This window comes from Muntiacus reevesi, chromosome X (genome assembly GCF_963930625.1).
Source record: "Muntiacus reevesi chromosome X, mMunRee1.1, whole genome shotgun sequence".
NCBI lineage: Eukaryota > Metazoa > Chordata > Mammalia > Artiodactyla > Cervidae > Muntiacus > Muntiacus reevesi.
In genome coordinates, this window is record NC_089271.1 from 116,273,443 (window position 1) to 116,294,831 (window position 21,389).

The following is a 21,389-nucleotide window of genomic DNA, read 5'->3' on the forward strand; positions in this document are numbered from 1 at the left end:
TAATTTTAGAAACCAAGGAGCACATGAATGTCCATGAAGGGTTGATGTAAGACACCTAATTGTAGTTCAATCTCCATATTAGGCTTCCAGAAGCCTCTGTCATTCACAATATCCATGAGCAGGGGATGGAAAGTGGTCATACCCCACTTGATGGCTTCTTCTCAAAATCTGCTCCACCAGAGCTTATGAATATGGTAGGAGATGGTATCCCACCCAACCAGTTAGATGCTCTATCCAGTGACTTAACCAGCTTCAGCTGAGGTGGGCTGATTCACAAACTTTCTAGTAATGCCCTCTACGAGGACTCATTGCCAGCTGTCTCTCTACAGATAACCAAAAAGCCATTGCAATGTCTCCACTTGGAATGATGCCCCCAAAACCACCATCAGTTCCAGAGGAAACCAATGCTGATATAAAACATCAATTAAGGAAGGAAATTCGACAGTTTGGACGAAGTATGTTGTATAACAGTTTCTATCATACATACCATTGGAAGACTCTCATTCTGTGGTTTAGAATAGATTGAGCATATCTCTTTAGGCTCATTAGTTCCCAGAAATGGGCTTTCACATAATTTAGAATGATTCCTTTATAGTTTGACTAAAATGTTACAATATAACATATTTTTCTCTTTTTTCCCCTTTTTTCTCTTTCTTTTCCTTTTTTACTCTTATTTGGATATTGTTTACAAAAGTTTTATTATTGGATATATTCAGGTGTCTTTATGTAAACATTAAAAACATATATATTGTGTAACATTCTAGTTTATGAAGAATGGTTAATGAGTTTATTGGATACACCAAGACTGAATTCTAACTCAACTTTATATTTGAGAACTACCGAAAGTTTATTTTTTAAACATTTTCAGAATATGAAAAAATCTTCAAATTGCTTAAAGAAGTGCAAAGACCTCCAGAAGTAAGGAAACAACTTGTTGAATTTGCCATCAAGGAAGCAGCAAGGTGAGTGTAAAGAAGAACTCTCCATTGTTTTTAGGGAGTTGGGCCCAATGGGGTGAGGAGTGGCTACAGCCCTGCCTGGTATTTCTCAGACCCAAGTCCTTTGTGAGAGTTAAAGTTGTCTCCATAGTTATTTAGGTTGATATTATTTGAGTCCATCTCATTCTTCCAACCTCCTCTTCTCACCAGAGTTTGATTGGGCCCTGAACCTCAGTTGGCACTATATTTGCTGGATTGTCTCTTACCATCAGGGTCCATTCATACTCTTTTGTAAAATTAAGCTCCTCTTTCTGTTCCCTACAGTGCTCCTACATGATAGTTTCTTTGCATGTCTCTTGATTAATGACTTGTCTCTTTATTTTCAGATTTAAAAGAGGGCACTTAATCAAGCACCTTGAGATAATACTAGAAAAAATAGATTCTGACCATTTTCTCAACAAAGACACTTGCATTCCAAACATATATGGTCATGATCAATAAGAAATAATGAACAGATTACCGTCTTCTGGAATGGAATGGAGTGTTGTTAAAGCCTCTCTGTATGTATTTGGTTAATGTCTCCAGAGGCTAAGGAAAAGCATTGGAAATTTAATGTTATAAATTTCTGTTAGTAAAAGCTGGGCATTTGCCCTAAGCATTTTATTTGAATGGATAATTTGTTGTTTTTCTTCTCACCTGAGGTGGAGGTGTTATTAAATCATCCAGTAAATACTGTTATAGTTCTGGTTTCTTCAGCATGTCACCATGTGTAGCTGGTATTTATTACTGCACCCTTTCCCTATCCATTTCTTATTTTTTCTCCCGAAGCAGCACTGAGGCAAAGCTCAGCTGGTTTTGGTGCTTGGCTTCAGGGAGGACTCAAACCTCAATTACAAAAGGGCCTGGACCATTAGATGTCCTCCCAGAGTTGAGTTGTTGTAATTTCTCATTAACTCTAATCACAAAACATGAAAGTACTAAGAAGAGCTCTAGACATTCTGCACATATCTTAGACCCTGTGTAGTTGCAACACAATTTCCTTTGATAGTCAGGTTCCATCACTCCATACTATAGAGGAACTCCATTTTTTTTGGGGGGGGTTTGGTTTAGTTTTTGTTCTTTATTTACTTTTTTATTTTAAACCTCTTTATTTTATATTGACATATAGCCAATTAACAATGTTGTGATAGTTTCAGGTGAACAGCAAAGGGACTCAGCCATAAAAACATATACACTTGTGTGCATGCATGCTAAGTCACTTCAGTCATGTCTGACTCTTTGTGACCCTACAGACATAGCATGCCAGGCTCCTCTGTCCATGGGATTCTCTAGGCAAGAATACTGAAGTGGACTGCCATGCCCTCTTCCAGGGGATCTTCCTGACCCAGGGACCGAACCCACATCTCCTGTGACTCCTGCATTGCAGGTGAATTCTTTACCACTGAGCCACCGGGGAAGCTCCATATATATATATATCCATTCTCCCCAAAGGCCTATTTCATGATAGACCTCATTTAACAGGTCAGAGAACCAGTGTGGGAATTTTATCATTTTCTGAGTATGTTTATACAGTTATACATTCTGCATCTAAGGAAATAAGCAGAGGGTAGATTCAGGGACTAATCACTGAGATGGACATGAGGTAAAACCACATTGATTCCCCAACTTAGGTAAGCCCAAACATCAGTATTAGTTCAGAGCTGGTATTGAATAATCTCTTAGAATTCTGATGACTTGAAGCTCCAACTTTGCACAGCCTCCTTGTCACTGGCCACAGGTCCATTTGGAGAAAGTTGGGACAGTGATATTTGGCAGTGTAGCATGGCCTTTCTCAAGGGCAAGCTGCAGTCATTATAATAACAGAGAAGACCCATCACAGAGCTCTTCACAGATGCCTAGGCTCCCCTTGGAAATCAGTATACCACTGCCTTGGTGAAAGTTATGTTCTTTGGATATCCTGAGGTGAATGAGCACATATTATGTGATAAATTCACTCTAATGTTCCACTCTCCCTAAGCCTTTGGATGTCTCCACTCTGCAGTATGTCAGGGAAGTTCCTGCATTTCTCTGAGTCCTCTGGGGCTTTTTCAATCAACTAACTACAATGGAGTAAATGTTCATGTACTTCCCAAGAAAATGTCAAAACCCTAACCTCTAATGTGATGGTATCTGGAGGTGGGACCTTTGGGAGGTGATTGGGTCACAAGGATGGAGCCCTCATGAATGGAATTACTGACCTTATAAAAGAGACCCTGGAGAGCTCCCTTCCCCCTTCCAACACATGAGAACATAATGAGAAGTGGGCCTTCTATGAACCTGGAAGTGGACTTTCACCAGACACCAAAGCTGCTGCTGCCTTGATCTTGGGCTTTGGAAGCTCCAGACCTGTGATGTTTGTTGTGCAAGCCATCCAGTCTCTTGTATTTTACTAGAGCATCCTGAATAAACTAAGGCACCAGCTGCACAAACTCTGAGAGGCTTTCTTAACCCCTGACACCAAAACATTTAATCCAGAGTCTCAGGTTAATAAGCCCATATATAAAAAATTTGGTCTGATTAAACTGTATTTTCCTTCTACCTCCACCTCACTGTAGAGAACTATTTACAAACAAATTCCACGGAATTCTGTTTGTACACATTTTGAAATTTATGTAGTTCTTTTAGCAAATTCTGTACCTCTGCAAGGGTCACACTTTACATTATACTTGGTGGCCTGTGGGAGTTTGAGGCTTCTCACAGGATTTTGAGGGAAACAGAGGTGGTGGATGCAAATTTTGAGGAAGATCAGCCATGCCCTGCAAGGCTGCTCCTTCAAGGCAGAGGATCACTGATTCTTCAAGCAAAGGAAAAGTCACCTCTGACAGAAGTTTTGCTTCTACTGGCAAATCACCTCACAGAATTTAGGGGTTCCAAGTACCCAGTTTCATCAGAGTCTGTGCCTGTTTCCCATTCCACTTTTCGGGATCCCGTTCATTTCTAACTAGTTCTCTAAGATTAACGGAGGAGATCTTGAGAACTTGATAAATCAGTTTGTGTTGTAGTTCAGCCAACCATAGCATTAGACTTCGGGTTTGGTTTTCCCACCTCTTGGCCCTGGGGCTACAAGAGATTATGGTAGTAGAAACTTTTGGGTCCTTTATGTAGATCTTCAAATGAAACTTTAAGGACTTGAGCATATTATTTTCTTCCCTAAATTATCCAGCAGATTTAGAAGCAGCCGGCCATCATTACACTCCTTATTTTGACTGAAATGGTCACAAATAGCATCTACTCGCTCACTCGTACTTTTGCCTTTCATAGAGACTTCATTCAGTTCAGTTCAGTCGCTCAGTTGTGTCTGACTCTTTGCAAACCCATGAATTGCAGCACGCCAGTCCTCCCTGTCCATCACCAACTCCCGGAGCTTATTCAAACTCATGTCTATCGAGTCGGTGATGACATCCAGCCATCAATCCTCTCTTGTCCCCTTCTCCTCCTGCCCCCAGTCCCTCCCAGAATCAGGGTCTTTTCCAATGGGTCAACTCTTCACATGAGCTGGCCAAGGTATGGAGTTTCAGCTTCAGCATCAGTCCTTCCAATGAAAACCCAGGACTGATTTCCTTTAGGACAGACTGACTGGATCTCCTTGCAGTCCAAGGGACTCTCAAGAGTCTTCTCCAACACCACAGTTCAAAAGCATCAGTTTTTTGGCTCTCAGCTTTCTTCACTGTCCAACTCTCACATCCATACATGACCACTGGAAAAACCATAGTCTTGACCAGATGGACTTTTTTTGGCAAAGTAATGTCTCTGCTTTTTAGTATGCTATCTAGGTTGGTCATAACTTTCCTTCCAAGGAGTAAGCATCTTTTAATTTCATGGCTGCAGTCACCATCTGCAGTGATTTTGGAGCCCAAAAAAATAAAGTCTGACACTGTTTCCACTGTTTCCCCATCTATTTGCCATGAAGTGATGGGACCAGATGCCATGATCTTAGTTTTCTGAAAGTCAAGCTTTAAGCCAATTTTTTCACTCTCCTCTTTCACTTTCATCAAGAGGCTTTTTAGTTCCTCTTCACTTTCTGCCATAAGGGTAGTGTCATCTGCATATCTGAGGTTATTGATATTTCTCCCAGCAATCTTGATTCCAGCTTGTGCTTCTTCCAGCCCAGCGTTTCTCATGATGTACTCTGCATAGAAGTTAAATAAGCAGGGTGACAGTATACAGCCTTGATGTACTCCTTTTCCTGTTTAGAACCAGTCTGTTGTTCCGTGTCCAGTTCTAACTGTTGCTTCCTGACCTGCATACAGGTTTCTCAAGAGGCAGGTCAGGTGGTCTGGTATTCCCATCTTTTTCAGAAGTTTCCACAGTTTACTGTGATAACACACAGTCAAAGGCTTTGGCATAGTCAATAAAGCAGAAATAGATGTTTTTCTGGAACTCTCTTGCTTTTTTGATGATCCAGGAGATATTGGCAGTTTGATCTCTGGTTCCTCTGCCTTTTCTAAAACCAGCTTGAACATCTGGAAGTTCACAGTTCATGTATTCCTGAAGCCTGGCTTGGAGAATTTTGAGAATTACTTTACCAGCGTGTGAGATGACTGCAATTGTCCGATATTTTGAGCATTCTTTGGGATTGCCTTTCTTTGGTATTGGAATGAAAACTGACCTTTTCCAGTCCTGTGTCCACTGCTGAGTTTTCCAAATTTGCTGACATATTGAGTGCAGCTTTTCACAGCATCATCTTTCAGGATTTGAAATAGCTCAACTGGAATTCCATCACCTCCACTTTGTTCATAGTGATGCTTTCTAAGGCCCACTTGACTTCACATTCCAGGATGTCTGGCTCTAGGTGAGTGATCACACCATCGTGGTTATCTGGGTCATTAAGATTTTTTTTGTATAGTTCTGTGTATTCTTGCCACCTCTTCTTAATATCTTCTGCTTCTGTTAGGTCCCTACCATTTCTGTCCTTTATCAAGCCCATCTTTGCATGAAATGTTCCCTTGGTATCTCTCATTTCCTTGAAGAGATCTCTAGTATTTCCCATTCTGTTGTTTTCCTCTATTTCTATGTACTGATCGCTGAGGAAGGCTTTCTTATCTGTCCTTGCTATTCTTTGGAACTCTGCATTCCAATGGGAATATCTCCTTTTCTCTTTTGCTTTTCGCTTCTCTTCTTTTCACAGTTATTTGTAAGGCCTCCTCAGACAACCATTTTGCCTTTTTGCATTTCTTTTCCATGGGGATGGTCTTGATCCCTGTCTCCTGTACAATGTCACGAACCTCCGTCCATAGTTCATGAGGCACTCTATCAGATCTAGTCCCTTAAATCTATTTCTCACTTCCACTGTGTAGTCATAAGGGATTTGATTTAGGTCATACCTGAATGGTCTAGTGGTTTTCCCCACTTTCTTCAATATCAGCCTGAATTTTGCAATAAGTAGTTCATGATCTGAGCCACAGTCAGTTCCTTGTCTTGTTTTTTTTTGCTGACTGTAGAGAGCTTCACCATCTTGGCTGCAAAGAATATAATCAATCTGATTTCAGTGTCGACCATCTGGTGATGTCCATGTGTAGAGTCTTCTCTTGTGTAGTTGGCAGAGAGTGTTTGCTATGACCAGTGCGTTCTCTTGGCAGAAATCTATTAGCCTTTGCCCTGCTTCATTCTGTACTCCAAGGCCAAATTTACCTGTTACTCCAAGTGTTTCTTAACTTCCTACTTTTGCATTCCAGTCCCCTATAACGAAAAGGACGTCTTTTTTGGATGTTAGTTCTAAAAGGTCATAGGTCTTCATAGAACCGTTCAACTTCAGCTTCTTCAGTGTTACCGGTTGGGGCATAGGCTTGGATTACCGTGATATTGAATGGTTTGCCTTGGAAACGAGCAGAGATCATTCTCATTTTTGAGATTGCCTCCAAGTACTGCATTTCGGACTCTTTTGTTGACCATGATGGCTACTCCATTTCTTCTAAGGGATTCCTGCCCACAGTAGGAGATATAATGGTCATCTGAGTTAAATTCACCCATTCCAGTCCATTTTAGTTCGCTGATTCCTAGAATGTCGACATTCACTCTTGCCATCTCCTGTCTGACCACTTCCAATTTGCCTTGATTCATGGACCTAACATTCCAGGGTCCTATGCAATATTGCTCTTTACAGCATCAGACCTTGCTTGCATCACCAGTCACATCCATATCTGGGTATTGTTTTTGCTTTGGCTCCATCCCTTCATTCTTTCTGGAGTTATTTCTCCACTGATCTCCAGTAGCATATTGGGCATCTACCGACCTGGGGAGTTCCTCTTTAAGTATCCTATCATTTTGCCTTTTCACACTGTTCATGGGGTTCTCAAGGCAAGAATACTGAAGTGGTTTGCCATTCCCTTCTCCAGTGGACCACATTCTGTCAGACCTCTCCACCATGACCCGTCCATCTTGGGTGGCCCCACACGGCATGGCTTAGTTTCACTGAGTTAGACAAGGTTGTGGTCCTGTGATCAGATTGGCTAGTTTTCTGTGATTGTGGTTTCAATATGTCTGCCCTTTGATGCCCTCTTGCAACACCTACCGTCTTACTTGGGTTTCTCTTACTTTGGATGTGGGGTATCTCTTTACAGCTGCCCCAGCAGAGTGCAGCCGCTGCTCCTTACCTTGGATGAGGGGTACCACCTCCCAGCCGCCCCTCCTGACCTTGAATGTGGAGTAGCTCCTCTCAGCCCTCCTGCACCTGTGCAAGGGACTTGATTATAGGTATCCAAATACGGTAATTTGAGAAACCCCTTTGCTATTTATTTCAATGAACTACCAGTCCCCTTTAAAACTCAGGAAAAAAGTTACTAATGACTTTAATCTGATTAAAGAAGAAATTCCAGAAACACAGAGCAATCTCAGAGAATCCACCCTTAATATGTGTTCTCTGGAACCTCTTTCAATACCAAAATCTATAAGTCAGGCTTCAACTAGAAAAGGAGAACCAGTAGGAGGTGTGTGTGTGTGTGTGTGTGTGTGTGCACACATGTGTGTGTTGTATGGATTCATCACAGAGAACTGACTTATGCAATGATAGGAGCTTGTTCAGCCATCTCCATAAAACTGTTGTCTCTTCATCTGATGCTGAAGCATCTCAGACATTCAGGAAGAAAGGTCACAGCCAGGCTGAACCCCACATATATGAGCTGGAACTCCCCATGAAGACTTAATTAAGACACATATCTTTTCCTTTGCTCTGGCCTTGGGAAAGAGGATACTTTGAAGAAACCTGAGCCTGGCAGAACTCAGGCTCCTTTCTCAGCTTAGGTGTCTCTTCCTCAGAAAGGCCTCCCCTATCTAGCAAATTCACAGTATCGTTCACTTGTTTTCCTCCTCTTCACCTGACTTCAACTTTTTTTCAGAGCACTTGACAGAAGCTCTGGTTTTCTGGTGTCTTTATCTCCCAACTGGAAAGTAAGATCCATGAGAGAGTGTTGGTTCACTGTGATTTCACACCTAGATAAGTGCCTGGTATTTTGAAAATATCTAATAAACATTAAATGAGCTATTTTTAAAATCCTCACAATAAGCCTAACAGGTCAATGCTGTCATGACCCTCAGATGACAAGAGGATGTGGAAACATTAAGAGGTTAGCTAAGTAGCCCAGGGCACAAGCACATCAGGGTTTCCCTGGATCTATGACTCATTACCAGAGAAGGCAATGGCACCCCACTCCAGTACTCTTGCCTGGAAAATCCCATGGACGGAGGAGCCTGGTAGGCTGCAGTCCATGAGGTCGCTAAGAGTCGGACATGACTGAGCGACTTCACTTTTCACTTTCATGCGCTGGAGAAGGAAATGGCAACCCACTCCAGTGTTCTTGCCTGGAGAATCCCAGGGACGGGGGAGCCTGGTGGGCTGCCATCTATGGGGTCGCACAGAGTCGGACACGACTGAAGCGACTTAGCAGCAGCAGCAGCAGCATGACTCATTGCGCAGCTCTCTCCTGAGCTCAAGTTTCTTCCTCTCCTCCTCTGATGCTGCCCTCAGACTGCAGGCTTAGGCGTCCCATTGGTCCCTGTATGTCATGTGACCCTGGATACTTCACAGGCTCTGCTCACCTTCCTTCCCTGACAGGAGCACCCAGGGGAGGGAGGACCTAGGCGTCATCGGACTCAGCCCTTCAGCTCTGATGACTCTCAGTAACTGCTGTCCTGTCAGGCTGGGTGAAACTTCTCTCATTCAGTTAATCTCTGACTCATAGAATCTGTTTTCTCTGTCCTCCATATTAGATCACTATTTATAGAATCTGTTTTCTCTGTCCCCCAAATTAGATCACTAATCATCAGTGAATGACCCACCTTGAACTTCTCTCTGTCCCAGGCCTTGTTGTCTTTCCTAGGTACTGGGCCGTGACCATTTCCTATATGCAGTACCAAGGCCTGGGAGAATGCTGACTGAGAACATATTAATAACACGTGCCAGGATCAGCTGTGGTTTCTTACCTTCATGCTCACCTCAACCTGGCAGTATCTTTTGAGTCAGGACCATGATTTACACTTAAGGCCCCCAGGGTTCATGTCAATGCCCAAGGTCAGGAGAACTGGTTGTCAGCTGAAGCCAGACTTATACCCCAGTGACTTCATTCCACACACACACACACACACACACACACACACACACACACACACACACACACATTCTTTTTCAGATTCTTTTCCATTATAGGTTATTACAAGATATTGAATAGACTTCCCTGTGCTATACTGTAGGTCCTTGTTGCTTATTATTTTATACATAGTAGTGTGTATATGTTAATCCCTAACTCCTAATTTATACCCTCCTGCTCTCCTGCCACCACTATCACTTTGGTAACCATTAGTTTGTTTTTGATGTCTATTTGTTTTATAAGTAAGTTCATTTATATCATATTTTTAGATTCCACATATAAGTGATAAAACATGATATTTGTCTTTGTCTGGCTTACTTCACTTAGTATGATATATGATAATCTCTAGGCCCATTCATGATGCTGCAAATGGCATTATTTCATTTTTATGGCTAAATTATATTCCATTATCATAAATAGATAGATAATGGAATATTGTATATATGTACACATATACATACCACCACGTCTTTATCCATTCATCTGTTGATGGACAGATTAGGTTGCTTCCATGTCTTGTGTGCATGCTAAGTCACTTCAGTCATGTCTGACTCTTTGTGATCCTATGGACCTTAACCTACCAGGCTCCTCTGTCCATGGAATTCTCCAAGCAAGAATACTGGAGTGGGTTACCATGCCCTCCTCTAGGGCTTCCATGTCTTAGCTATTATAAATAATGCTGCAATAAACATTGGGGTGCATGTGTCATTTTGAAGTATGGTTTTCTTCAGATATATGCCCAGAAGTGAGATTACTAAATTATATGGTAGCTCAACTGTTAGTTTTGTAAGGAAACCCCATACTGTTTTCATAGTGGCTGCACCAATTTACATTCACACCAACAGTGTAGGAGGGTTCCCTTTTCTCTACACCCTCTTCAGAATTGTTATTTGTAGACTTTTTGATGATGGCCATTCTGACTGGTGTGGGGTGATAACCTCATCATAGTTTTGATTTGTATTTCTCCAATAATTGGAGACATTGAACATCTTTTCTTGTGTATATTGGCCATCTGTATATCTTCTTTGAAGAAATGTCTATTAAGATCATCAGTACAGTTTTTGATTGGATTTGGTATTTTAGGGGTGGTATTGAGCTGTATTAACTGTTATATATTTTGTAAATTAATCCCTATCAGTTGCATCATTTGCAAATATTCTCTTCCATTCTATAGGTTGTCTTTTCATTTTCTCTGATTTCCTTTGCTGTGCAAAAGCTTTTAAGTTTAATTACAATGTTTATAAGTACAGCAGAATTTATGTGTTAAATAAAATTGTCATGGCAGTAAAAAGTATTAAAATGAGATTATTAGAGTATTAATGGAAAAAGCCATATCACTGTTGACACAGTTATTTAAATGGAATTGCTTCATTGCCTTTATAATTTTAAAAATATGTTTGCTAAACATCCTGTCAGAAGAGAGTCATCTTCAGTATTACAGATTCCTGTACTGTTGTGTTAAGATTCACCTGTACTTTGGAATCTTCATGAAACATACTTTCTTTTGGAATACATTTCATTGCTAAGATAGTTTAAACATTGCTTTCACCTCAATGTAGAAATACTGTTCTTTTGCTTGGTTTTCTTTCAGTGCCAACAAAATAAAACTTATTTTGCATTAAAAAAAATCCCACCACAGCAGTACTCATGTTAGAGATTAATTAAATAACCAGAAGACTGGAATCTTGAAGGGCACATTGAGAATCTTGCCTACTACTCAAGCCAGAAGTGGACAGCTGCATCAGTCCAGTCCACTTTTGGACAGCCTGGAAGGACATGGTGAAGGGTAATCCTTCCAGGGAAGAACTTTGAGCAGTGCACCTGTCATTCCTTCTGCCAGGAGCAATGGTCACAAGTATGAGTGAGTAGCTATATCTAGGTCATGTCCATTTCATTGGTTGAGGGGTCGAGGGCTTTGAGGATACATAGTTCAACATTTGGGACAAGGAAGTTCAGGGGAAAAGTATGTGAATACACCTGTCCAAATGGATACATGATATGAAGATACTTGTGTCTTGTGAGAATTCTCTGTAAATAAGCTTACCAGAGCAGAATTTTAATAATCTGATGGATAGGGTATTCATCATCTAGACCTCAATCAGCTTCCTTCTCCAGCATTCAGGTCATAATCCAATGGGCTCAAGAACCAAGTGGCCAAGGTGACAGGGATGGAGATTATGCTTGAAGTAATTCTAGAAAGCAGTTTGTTTTTTCTGCCATAGTCAATTCATAGGTCTTGAAATCAAGGGGGTGAACATGGAAGTGCCTCCTCTCACTACTTATCCCTAAAATGCTTCCCATCCTTGTTACTTTGTTTTAGTGAACCAGAGATCTTAGTCCACTAAGGAACATAACAGTGATGATATTGATATGGAATTCAAACTGCCAGCTAGCCATTTTGGTCCCCTCATCCCTTTCAGTCAAGAGGTGAAGAAGGGGATCCCCTATAGGCCAGGGTAATGGAACCTGACAATCAAAGGGTTTTTGGGTTCCTACTATACAAAGGGCTAAAGAGGAGTATACCCAACATTGCTAAAGAGCTGACTACTCTCACATCTTCTGATTAAAGTTTGTGGAAAATGATAACCCATCGAAGGTAGGACATCTAGCCCAGACCCTTCAAAATTTAATATTTAATCATCCTACAAGGCAAAAAACCATGACCAACTGTAGGACTGCCTCTGGGGAAAAGGAATAAGAAATGAGTAGTGAAAGGGAGCAGTTATGAATACCAGCTATAACCATTGGCCCTGCTCCCAGGACTGTGCATTTAGCTTAATGTGTTAATAACATCCCCTTCCTCAGGTAGGAGAACACAGACAGACAACAAGCTATACTTTCACCGGAAATTCTTAGGGCAATAGCCCAGCTTTTACTGACAGAGAACCATAAAATTGAAAGGCGACATTGCTTTTTTTCTTAGCCTCTAGAAGGGCAATTTTCTTGACAACAATATTTTAAGAAGTTTCAGCAGCATCTCATCCCACCATGCAGCATAGAAAATGTGTACTTGCTTCTCATTGTTCTTTGCAAAAACACGGTTATCTGTTTTTCTTGTGATTAACATTTTTTGCTCAGGTGGTTGGATTCAACTTTTTCCAGGACCTTTTCAAGTTGCTGAATTAAGACTACTCTTTTAAACCTGAAAATAAATAGGCATTGGATTAACCAGAAGATATTTAAGCATCTATGATGTGTAAGTCACAGTAGTAGATAGAAAATAGAGCTTACAATCTACATGGGAACAGAAAACATATCCTAATGGAAAGATACAGTCTAGGAAAATACCAAGAGAGGCAATCAAGGGCCTAGGCCCACCCCAGACTATAGTGAGTTTAGAAGGCTCTGTGGATGAGTTAGACTAAAATAATATTCATTTCAAATCCTGAAAGATGATGCTGTGAAAGTGCTGCATTCAATATGTCAGCAAATTTGGAAAACTCAGCAGTGGCCACAGGACTGGAAAAGGTCAGTTTTCATTCCAATCCCTAAGAAAGGCAATCCAAAAGAATGCTCAAAATACCACACGATTGCATTCGTCTCACACACTAGTAAAGTAATGCTTAAAATTCTCCAAGCCAGGCTTCAGCAATACGTGAACCGAGAACTTACAGATGTTCAAGCTGGTTTTAGAAAAGGCAGAGGAACCAGAGATCAAATTGCCAATATCTCCTGGATCATCAAAAAAGCAAGAGAGTTCCAGAAAAACATCTATTTCTGCTTTATTGACTATGCCAAAGCCTTTGACTGTGTGGATCACAATAAACTGTGGAAACTTCTGAAAGAGATGGGAATACCAGACCACCTGACCTGCCTCTTGAGAAACCTGTATGCAGGTCAGGAAGCAACAATTAGAACTGGACACGGAACAACAGACTGGTTCCAAATAGGAAAAGGAGTACGTCAAGGCTATATACTGTCACCCTGCTTATTTAACTTCTATGCAGAGTACATCATGAGAAACGCTGGGCTGGAAGAAGCACAAGCTGGAATCAAGATTGCTGGGAGAAATATCAATAACCTCAGGTATGCAGATGACACCACCCTTATGGCAGAGAGTGAAGAGGAACTGAAAAGCCTCTTGATGAAAGTGAAAGAGGAGAGTGAAAAAGGTGGCTTAAAGCTTAGCATTCAGAAAACTAAGATCATGACATCTGGTCCCATTACTTCATAGAAAATAGATGGAGAGACAGTAGAAACAGTGTCAGACTTTATTTTTTTTGGGCTCCAAAATCACTGCAGATGGTGACTGCAGCCATGAAATTAAAAGATGCTTACTCCTTGGAAGGAAAGTTATGACGAACCTAGATAGCATATTAAAAAGCAGAGACATCACTTTGCCAACAAAGGTCCATCTGGTCAAGGCTATGGTTTTCCAGTGGTCATGTATGGATGTGAGAGTTGGACTTAAAGAAAGCTGAGCACCGAAAAATAGATGCTTTTGAGCTATGGTGTTGGAGAAGACTCTTGAGAGTCCCTTGGACTGCAAGGAGATCCAACCAGTCCATCCTAAAGGAGATCAGTCCTGGGTGTTCATTGGAAGGACTGGTGCTGAAGCTGAAACCGCAATACTTTGGCCAGCTCATGTGAAGAGTTGACTCATTGGAAAAGACCCTGATTCTGGGAGGGATTGGGGGCAGGAGGAGAAGGGGACAACAGAAGATGAAATGGCTGGATGGCGTCACTGACTCGATGGGCATGAGTTTGAGTAAACTCCGGGAGTTGGTGATGGACAGGGAGGCCTGGCATGCTGCGATTCATGGGGTCGCAAAGAGTCGGACATGACTGAGCGACTGAACTGAACTGAATGCCTATGGAAATAGCATAAGCTATAATTGAGGGCCAGGGTTTGGCATAAACAAGGCAAGGCCTGTTCCTGCCCCTGTTCAGCATTGGGCAGAACTGCATTAAAAAAGCCGAGAAGTTCTTTTTTATACTCACCTTGCAGCTTCCTTCATGGTAAATTCAACAAATCGTTTCTTGACTGCAAGAGGTCCTTGTACTTCTTCAAGCAAAGTGAAAATTCTTTCAAAATCTGAAGATATTAAAAAAATAAGTATTTCTAAAGAGATGAGAATAGTGCATCTACCACTTCAGCAACCATTCTTCATGGGCTACAGTGTTACAATCTATTTCACAGTGTTATGCATGCCTTTCCAATGACTAATTATAACACCTGTACATCTCTACTAAGGAAACTACTGTAAACATTAACCATGCAAAACAAAAAAAATTAAGAGGGGTATTAGGAATTTTTAGACAAACTATTGTAAATTATGTAAAAACCCAACTCAATCAAAAGATGAGTTCAAGAGATAAGTTCAGTTTACTCTAAATCAAGCAACTTCCCATGGTTTTATTAATAGATATTCTTTCACTACTTACTTCGTCCAAACTTCCGAACTTCTTTCATTAATTGATATTTTATATCATCATTAATTTTCTGTGCCATAGCAGGACTCATCTGCGCTTTATTTGGCACAGTTCCCTTTGAAGACATTGCTGTGACTTTGGAGTCACCTGCAGAGACACTGCAGTTCTTGGTTCCTCCTATGAGTGCATTATCCCCAGGTTTGTGAATCGGCCCATCTTTCTTGAGACGAGTGAAATCATCAGACAGGGAATCCACTTGGTTGAGTGGGATACCATCTTCTGCCATATTCATAAGCTCCAGTGAAGCAGATTTTGAAAAGAAGCCCCCAGGTGGAGTTTGACTATTTTCCATCTTCTTCTCATGAACATCGTGAGTGACAGTAGCAACTGGAAACCAAATTAAGAGATTGAGCTGTGAGTTAGATGCATCTTACCACCCCCACAGGGACACCCTTGTGCACTGCAGTTTTGAAGAAATTATTTCATAAAGCAAGAGGATGTTCCAAGTGGAAATAGATACCACAAATAGGACTGAGCAAGGAGCATACAATAGAACATTTTCTCTCTTGACACTCTCAATACATACAGTAATGTATCTGAACAGTTCAACTACTATGCAAACATTCATAGAGCCCTGGCACTCATGATTTGATGTCTCCTCAATGCTCTTTATGAGTTGAAAAGCTGAAAGTCTCACTCTATGTCAAGATGTCTGATATCAACAGTCTATCACCTCAAATCCCTGCCAGTATATGATCCTCCTCATCCATCTTTTCTGTCTCAGAAAAGTGACTTTCTTTTTACTCCAGGTCTGACACCTCTGCTTCTTTGACTCATCATCCTCTGTGCTGGGCCCTGTGCCAGGAGCTAGGGGGCAGCCTCCAACAGCACATAGAAAAACAATCCCTGCCCTTATGGAAATGTCCATGCTCATGGGGAGGCCAGGCAGGACGTGTGCTATGATTCAACAAAATAATTACAGTTCAAATTCGTGTTCGGGGAGAAGTACACAAGGAGGGGACAGAGAGCAGGAGGGCGAGCCCCAGTGGATCATGAGGTCAGAAAGTTCCTTCTGAGCAGGTGTCCTTTGGGCAGAGGCTGGAGGGGGAAAGAGAGCTGGCCTGTGCCCATGCCGAGGACACGTGTTAGGAGAGGATGGGGGCCCAGGTCGTGCAGAGTTGATGGGCCAGAGTGAGGAGCTCAGATTGTACTCTGAGTACCAAGGAAAGGTAATGAGGCATTTTCAGCATGGATGTGATGTGATCTGATTTCTGTGTTGATATGATCACTCTGGCTGCAGGTCAGAAAATGAGTTAGATGAGAAGGCTGGAAAGTAGAAAAATAAGCTATTGGAGTATTTTGGTGACACAATGGCAGCACAGATCAGAGGAATGGAGAGTAATGGTGGGATGTGAGATTTATAATTAGTATCAAATTGGTGAACTTGCTAAGGGATATAAGTGAAAGAATAATAAAAGAATAAGAATCTCGAGTGAATATGAATGTTTTAATCCGAACTACTGGGTAGACCAAGTGCGTGCAGGTATTAAGCAACTGCTCACAAGAATGGAGTGTGGCCAACCTTTCCTGATTCTAGTTCAGTGACCTCACGTTGATAGTCTGACCTAGGCCATGGTGGGACTACTTATACTATGGATATCTGAAAACTTTAAATACTAGGACTTCTAAACCCTTCCATGCCCCCTATACCTGTAGATAACAGGTTGTTACACATTTATGTACATTACACCTGATGGATGGTATTATTAGCTGGGATACAGAAGGCTAAAAGTAGAGCATTTTTGGAGAGGGAAAAAGTCAGAAGATCAAACATGTAGAACCAGTTGAATTTTAGATATCTAGTATTAATAGATACTCAATGGAAATACCATGTAGGCAGTTGTATGTGAGCCTGAAGTTCAGGAGCAAGTTGTAATCTAGGGGAATAAAAGTAAGAATTTTGTAGTGTGAATCATATGTAAAGCTGTAAGACTGCATGGGATCACCTACAGAGATGGTGGATTGAAGAGAAAGGAGCCCAATATTCAGCTTTGGGTCTCTGCAGTACTTGGAGGTGGGAAAGAAGACAGAAAAGGAAGGAAAAAAATAAGTCACTAATAAAAGGGCAAGGAATCTGGGAGAATGTGGTGTCTGGGGACACTAAAAATTTTCCATGGAAGAAGGAGTGAACAACTGTATTACGTGCTGCTGAGAACTTAATGCCAAAGTGTAGCAGACACTGGTGACTTTGACACTGTTTCATTGGAGTACCATAAGAAGGAGCCAGACTGCACTTAGTTAGAGCATGAACAAATGTGAACACAGGAAGAATGTGAGCAGATCTGTCCTCTTATTTGACCCTTCATCTCCTTCTGCCTCAGGAACCTGCTTTATTAACTCTTGCAGCAACTCCAAATGATTGGACCTAGCTAGTGCCTTGCCCCTCTACTTGCAAATATGCTCATATCTGTCCATCCTTCAAGGACATAACTATAAGCTATTTTTGACATGACTAAACCCTAGAGATAGAGATCCCCCCTCTTTGATTGCTTAGCCATGGTGACATACTTTGCCTTCTCTTAGATGATGAGTGGCCCTTGGGCTCTCCAGGATGTTTCATTTGTTTTTGATGCCCTGCGGTGAATTGAACTGCTTCATCATCCTTCATTCGCTGAAAAACATCAGTGGAAATATTCTGTTAAAGACAAAATGCAGTCACAGGCTTCATCTGTGAAGAATCTGAAAAGGAACATATGTATAACTGAATCACTTTGCTGTACACTTGAAATTAATATATTATAAATTAAATATACCTCAATTAAAGAATAAAACTCTTAGTCCAATAAAAAACAACTATTATCTCTGTTCAACCAACACATTCTCATATCAGGAGGCTCCCAGTTTGTTTACACAAGAATCACTATGTCATATGCATATACAGCCATGCATTTGTATCACTAAAAGAAGTTTTAATCATGGGTCGAAGATTTACTGTCACACTCTGCTCTCAGAAAACACAATCCAATTTCAATCCAGTCTAAGTGAAATAAGGAGAAGGTAACATAGGAGGTGTTGGCCAAAGCCAAACATGGTACAACTCTGATTACTAAGAATGCTGGGGAATGAGTGGTTCTCATTAACCAAAGTGATAAACACATGGTTATCTCTAAATTTAGAGAAATACACACCACTTTGTTTTAGCTCTTCTTGGGGGAGGAAAAAAGGAAATTTTTTTTTGTCATTTTGTGCTTTAAATCTATTAACACACTGATTAACACTTTATTAAATGGTACATGTTGATGGTGAAAGTTAGGGTATTGATAATGTAAATCTTCCCATCTCTAACCTATGGAGATTCAAATATGTCACCTTTGGGGCTGGGCAGGTGTTCAGAGTATTTTTCAGTGTCGGTGGCAGATGAAACATGAAATTGAAGGGTATAATATGTTAGCTAAGAGTTATTTTCATCAAAGGATAACCCAAGAATATGCCTTTGCATTATCTGAATACATCTGTGAGAAAAATACTTTCCCATAAAAAATACCCCATAATGGGTGAAAACATTTTCATTGAGCATTTGTCTCTACCAGGTACTGTTTTAAATGCTTTACATGTATTAACTCAATCCTTCACCAAACCTTAAAAGTTAGGTGTGATTGTTATCTCCATTGTTCATGTTGAGGAAACTAAGGCACAGAAGATTAAGAAAAACTCCAATTAAGGAAGAATTTTGGGGGTGAAGTAGAATAGCTTTTACTCTAGTTTTGTTGTAGAAGAGATTGCTGTATGTTCTGTGCCTTTATATCAGTGATCTCTTCCATGAGTGCAGATATAATTCTCTTTGTTTTCATGATTTAATGATCAAGTCAGTATGTCTTTCTCTCACACACAAAACACTCTCACATAAGACATTCATGAGGGTAATCCAATTATGGCAACATCACCTAGTACTTTATTTCTCTTTTCTTTCTCTATTTTATTGCCCCATGCTTGTGGGATCTTAGTTCCCTAACCAGGGATCGAAATTGACCCCCTGACAGTGGAAGTGCAGAGTCCTAACCACTGGACTACCAAGGAAGTCCCTGGTACTTCATTTTTCAAGAGGAATATTCAGTGATTGTCTAGATAGAGCACTAGTGACTTGAATAAAGGAAACAGGAAGTAGAGTATAATCTGGAATTAAGAGAGTTACTATGGGGGTGGGAAAGAATATCGATTTTGGAGCCAGGAAGATATAGATTCAAATCCTGGTTCCATCTCTTAGCTGTGTAACTCAGGGCAAGGCATTTGACCACTGTCAACCTTGATTTCTTCTTATTAAAGGGCAGATAGTAATACTCACCTACAGAACAATTGTGAGCATTAAATGTTATAATTTAAACACCAGATCCTAACATACTATTATATATAAAATAGGTAAGATGCAAGAACCTACTGTGTAACACAGGGAACTATACTCAATATCATGCAATAACCTATAATGAAAAAGAATCTGAAAAGGAACATATGTATAACTGAATCACTTTGCTGTACACTTGAAATTAATATATTATAAATTAAATATACCTCAATTAAAGAATAAATCTCTTAGTCCAATAAAAAACAACTATTATCTCTGTTCAACCAACACATTCTCATATCAGGAGGCTCCCAGTTTGTTTACACAAGAATCACTATGTCATATTTTATCTTTTAAATAAATAGAAGTAAAGCCTGAGATTCACATTCATCCTTGGAAGAAAAAAACACTTATACTAAGTATCAAAATTTGGACAGACCTTCTCATTTTTAAACATATAGTTGAAAGTATCAACTGTTTTAGGTTGACCTGGATCAATCTCTTGAGGTGGGGAGGCCAGTGTCTTCAGATATTCCTCATAGTTAGCTATTTCCGTGAGTAGAACACCTTGGTGAGAAAGTGGAAAAGCTCTAGAAAAGTAATTAATGTTATACAGCTCAAATGAACGATCCTCTAGGGAGGACATGGTCATAGACTATGTTAGCAACCTATACTATGGCACCAAACAGAGTTTAGAATCTTGTATCTAGGGTCTACTTCATGTTCTAAGATCTAGAATCATCTCCCTTCATCTAAGTAATGTATCAGTCCATCATTACCACTGCCTATTGGCTCCAACAACTAGGTCTAGAACAACTCCCCTATGTTGCAAACCAAATTTGAGAATGGACTGACCTCCTTTACAGCACCACCCCAACTAAAAGATCATTCTTCTTCCCTATTTGGAAGAGCCTAGGCTCCATGGCATTATTTCCCCAGAGAACCTTGGATAGTGGGCACTGATAATTGCTCTCTTTGGATAATTTGATTAAATCTACAGACTTTCTTCCCAGAAAAGTCACCTTATATATGATTCCTGGAATATAACTCATGGCTGTGTCCAGCTGTGAAAGCTGCTCAATTTAATGAACAGATGATCCCATTTAAAATCAACAAAATTGAGTAAAGAGGCTTTATAAACTAACACTAACTATCCCGAATACTATCAGTTTCAATATTTCCATGTAAACAAGGAATTCTCTGCTGAACTCATAGCTATAGGCACTGTGATATATAAGTGTACAGTATCTGGAATCTTACGCATCTAGATTCTTCCATTTTTCAACTGGTTAAACCTGGGGAAACTACTTAAAGGCTTACTAGAAGTTTCTATTTCCATAAAATATGTAGAAACTATCTACCTTATGGACTGTTTTAAAGGTTATTACAAGAGACAAAACATAAAGTGGATAGTATGTGTGCTGATTAAAACACACCTCTCCTCAAGCTAAAAAAAAAAATAAACTTGGACCCGGTTAGATGTAAAGATTCAGTGAAAATGAATATTGTAAATATTCAGTTCAGTTCAGTTCAGTCACTCTGTTGTGTCCAACTCTTTGCGACCCCATGAATCGCAGCACACCAGGCCTCCCTGTCCATCACCAACTCCCGGAGTTTACTCAAACTCATGTCCATTGAGTCGGTGATGCCATCCAGCCATCTCATCCTCTGTCGTCCCCTTCTCTTCCTGCCCCCAATCTCTCCCAGCATCAGGGTCTTTTCCAATGAATCAACTCTTCGCATGAGGTGGCCAAAGTATTGGAGTTTCATCGGAAGCATCAGTCTTTCCAATGAAGTACTACAAAATAACCTCAGTTCAGTTCAGTTCAGTTACTCAGTCGTGTCTGACTATGCGACCCCATGGAACCTGAAGAGTTCATCTTTCAGTGTCCTATCTTTTTGTCTTTTCATACTGTTCATGGGGTTCTCAAGGCAAGAATACTGAAGTGGTTTGCCATTCCCTTCTCCAGTGAACATTTTGTCAGAACTCTCCACCATGATCCGTCCATCTTGGGTGGCCCTACACAGCATGACTCATAGTTTTACTGAGTTAGACAAGGCTGTGGTCCATGTGATCAGATTGTTTAAATAACCTACTCATGCAATAAACACCTTCAT

At 40.6% G+C, this 21,389-nt stretch overlaps 1 protein-coding gene across 1 annotated transcript; it reads right to left on the reverse strand.

Annotated features, from left to right (window-relative positions):
* Positions 1-12,607: 12,607 nt before the first annotated feature.
* LOC136154790 (integrator complex subunit 6-like) lies at positions 12,608-19,765 on the reverse strand. The gene is made up of 5 exons (XM_065916970.1): positions 19,711-19,765; positions 17,501-17,603; positions 14,945-15,319; positions 14,501-14,594; positions 12,608-12,701 (listed from the first exon to the last, which is right to left on the reverse strand). The coding sequence occupies exons 1-5, from the start codon at positions 19,726-19,728 to the stop codon at positions 12,620-12,622; spliced, it is 672 nt and encodes a 223-aa protein (XP_065773042.1). The 5' UTR covers positions 19,729-19,765; the 3' UTR covers positions 12,608-12,619.
* Positions 19,766-21,389: the final 1,624 nt, after the last annotated feature.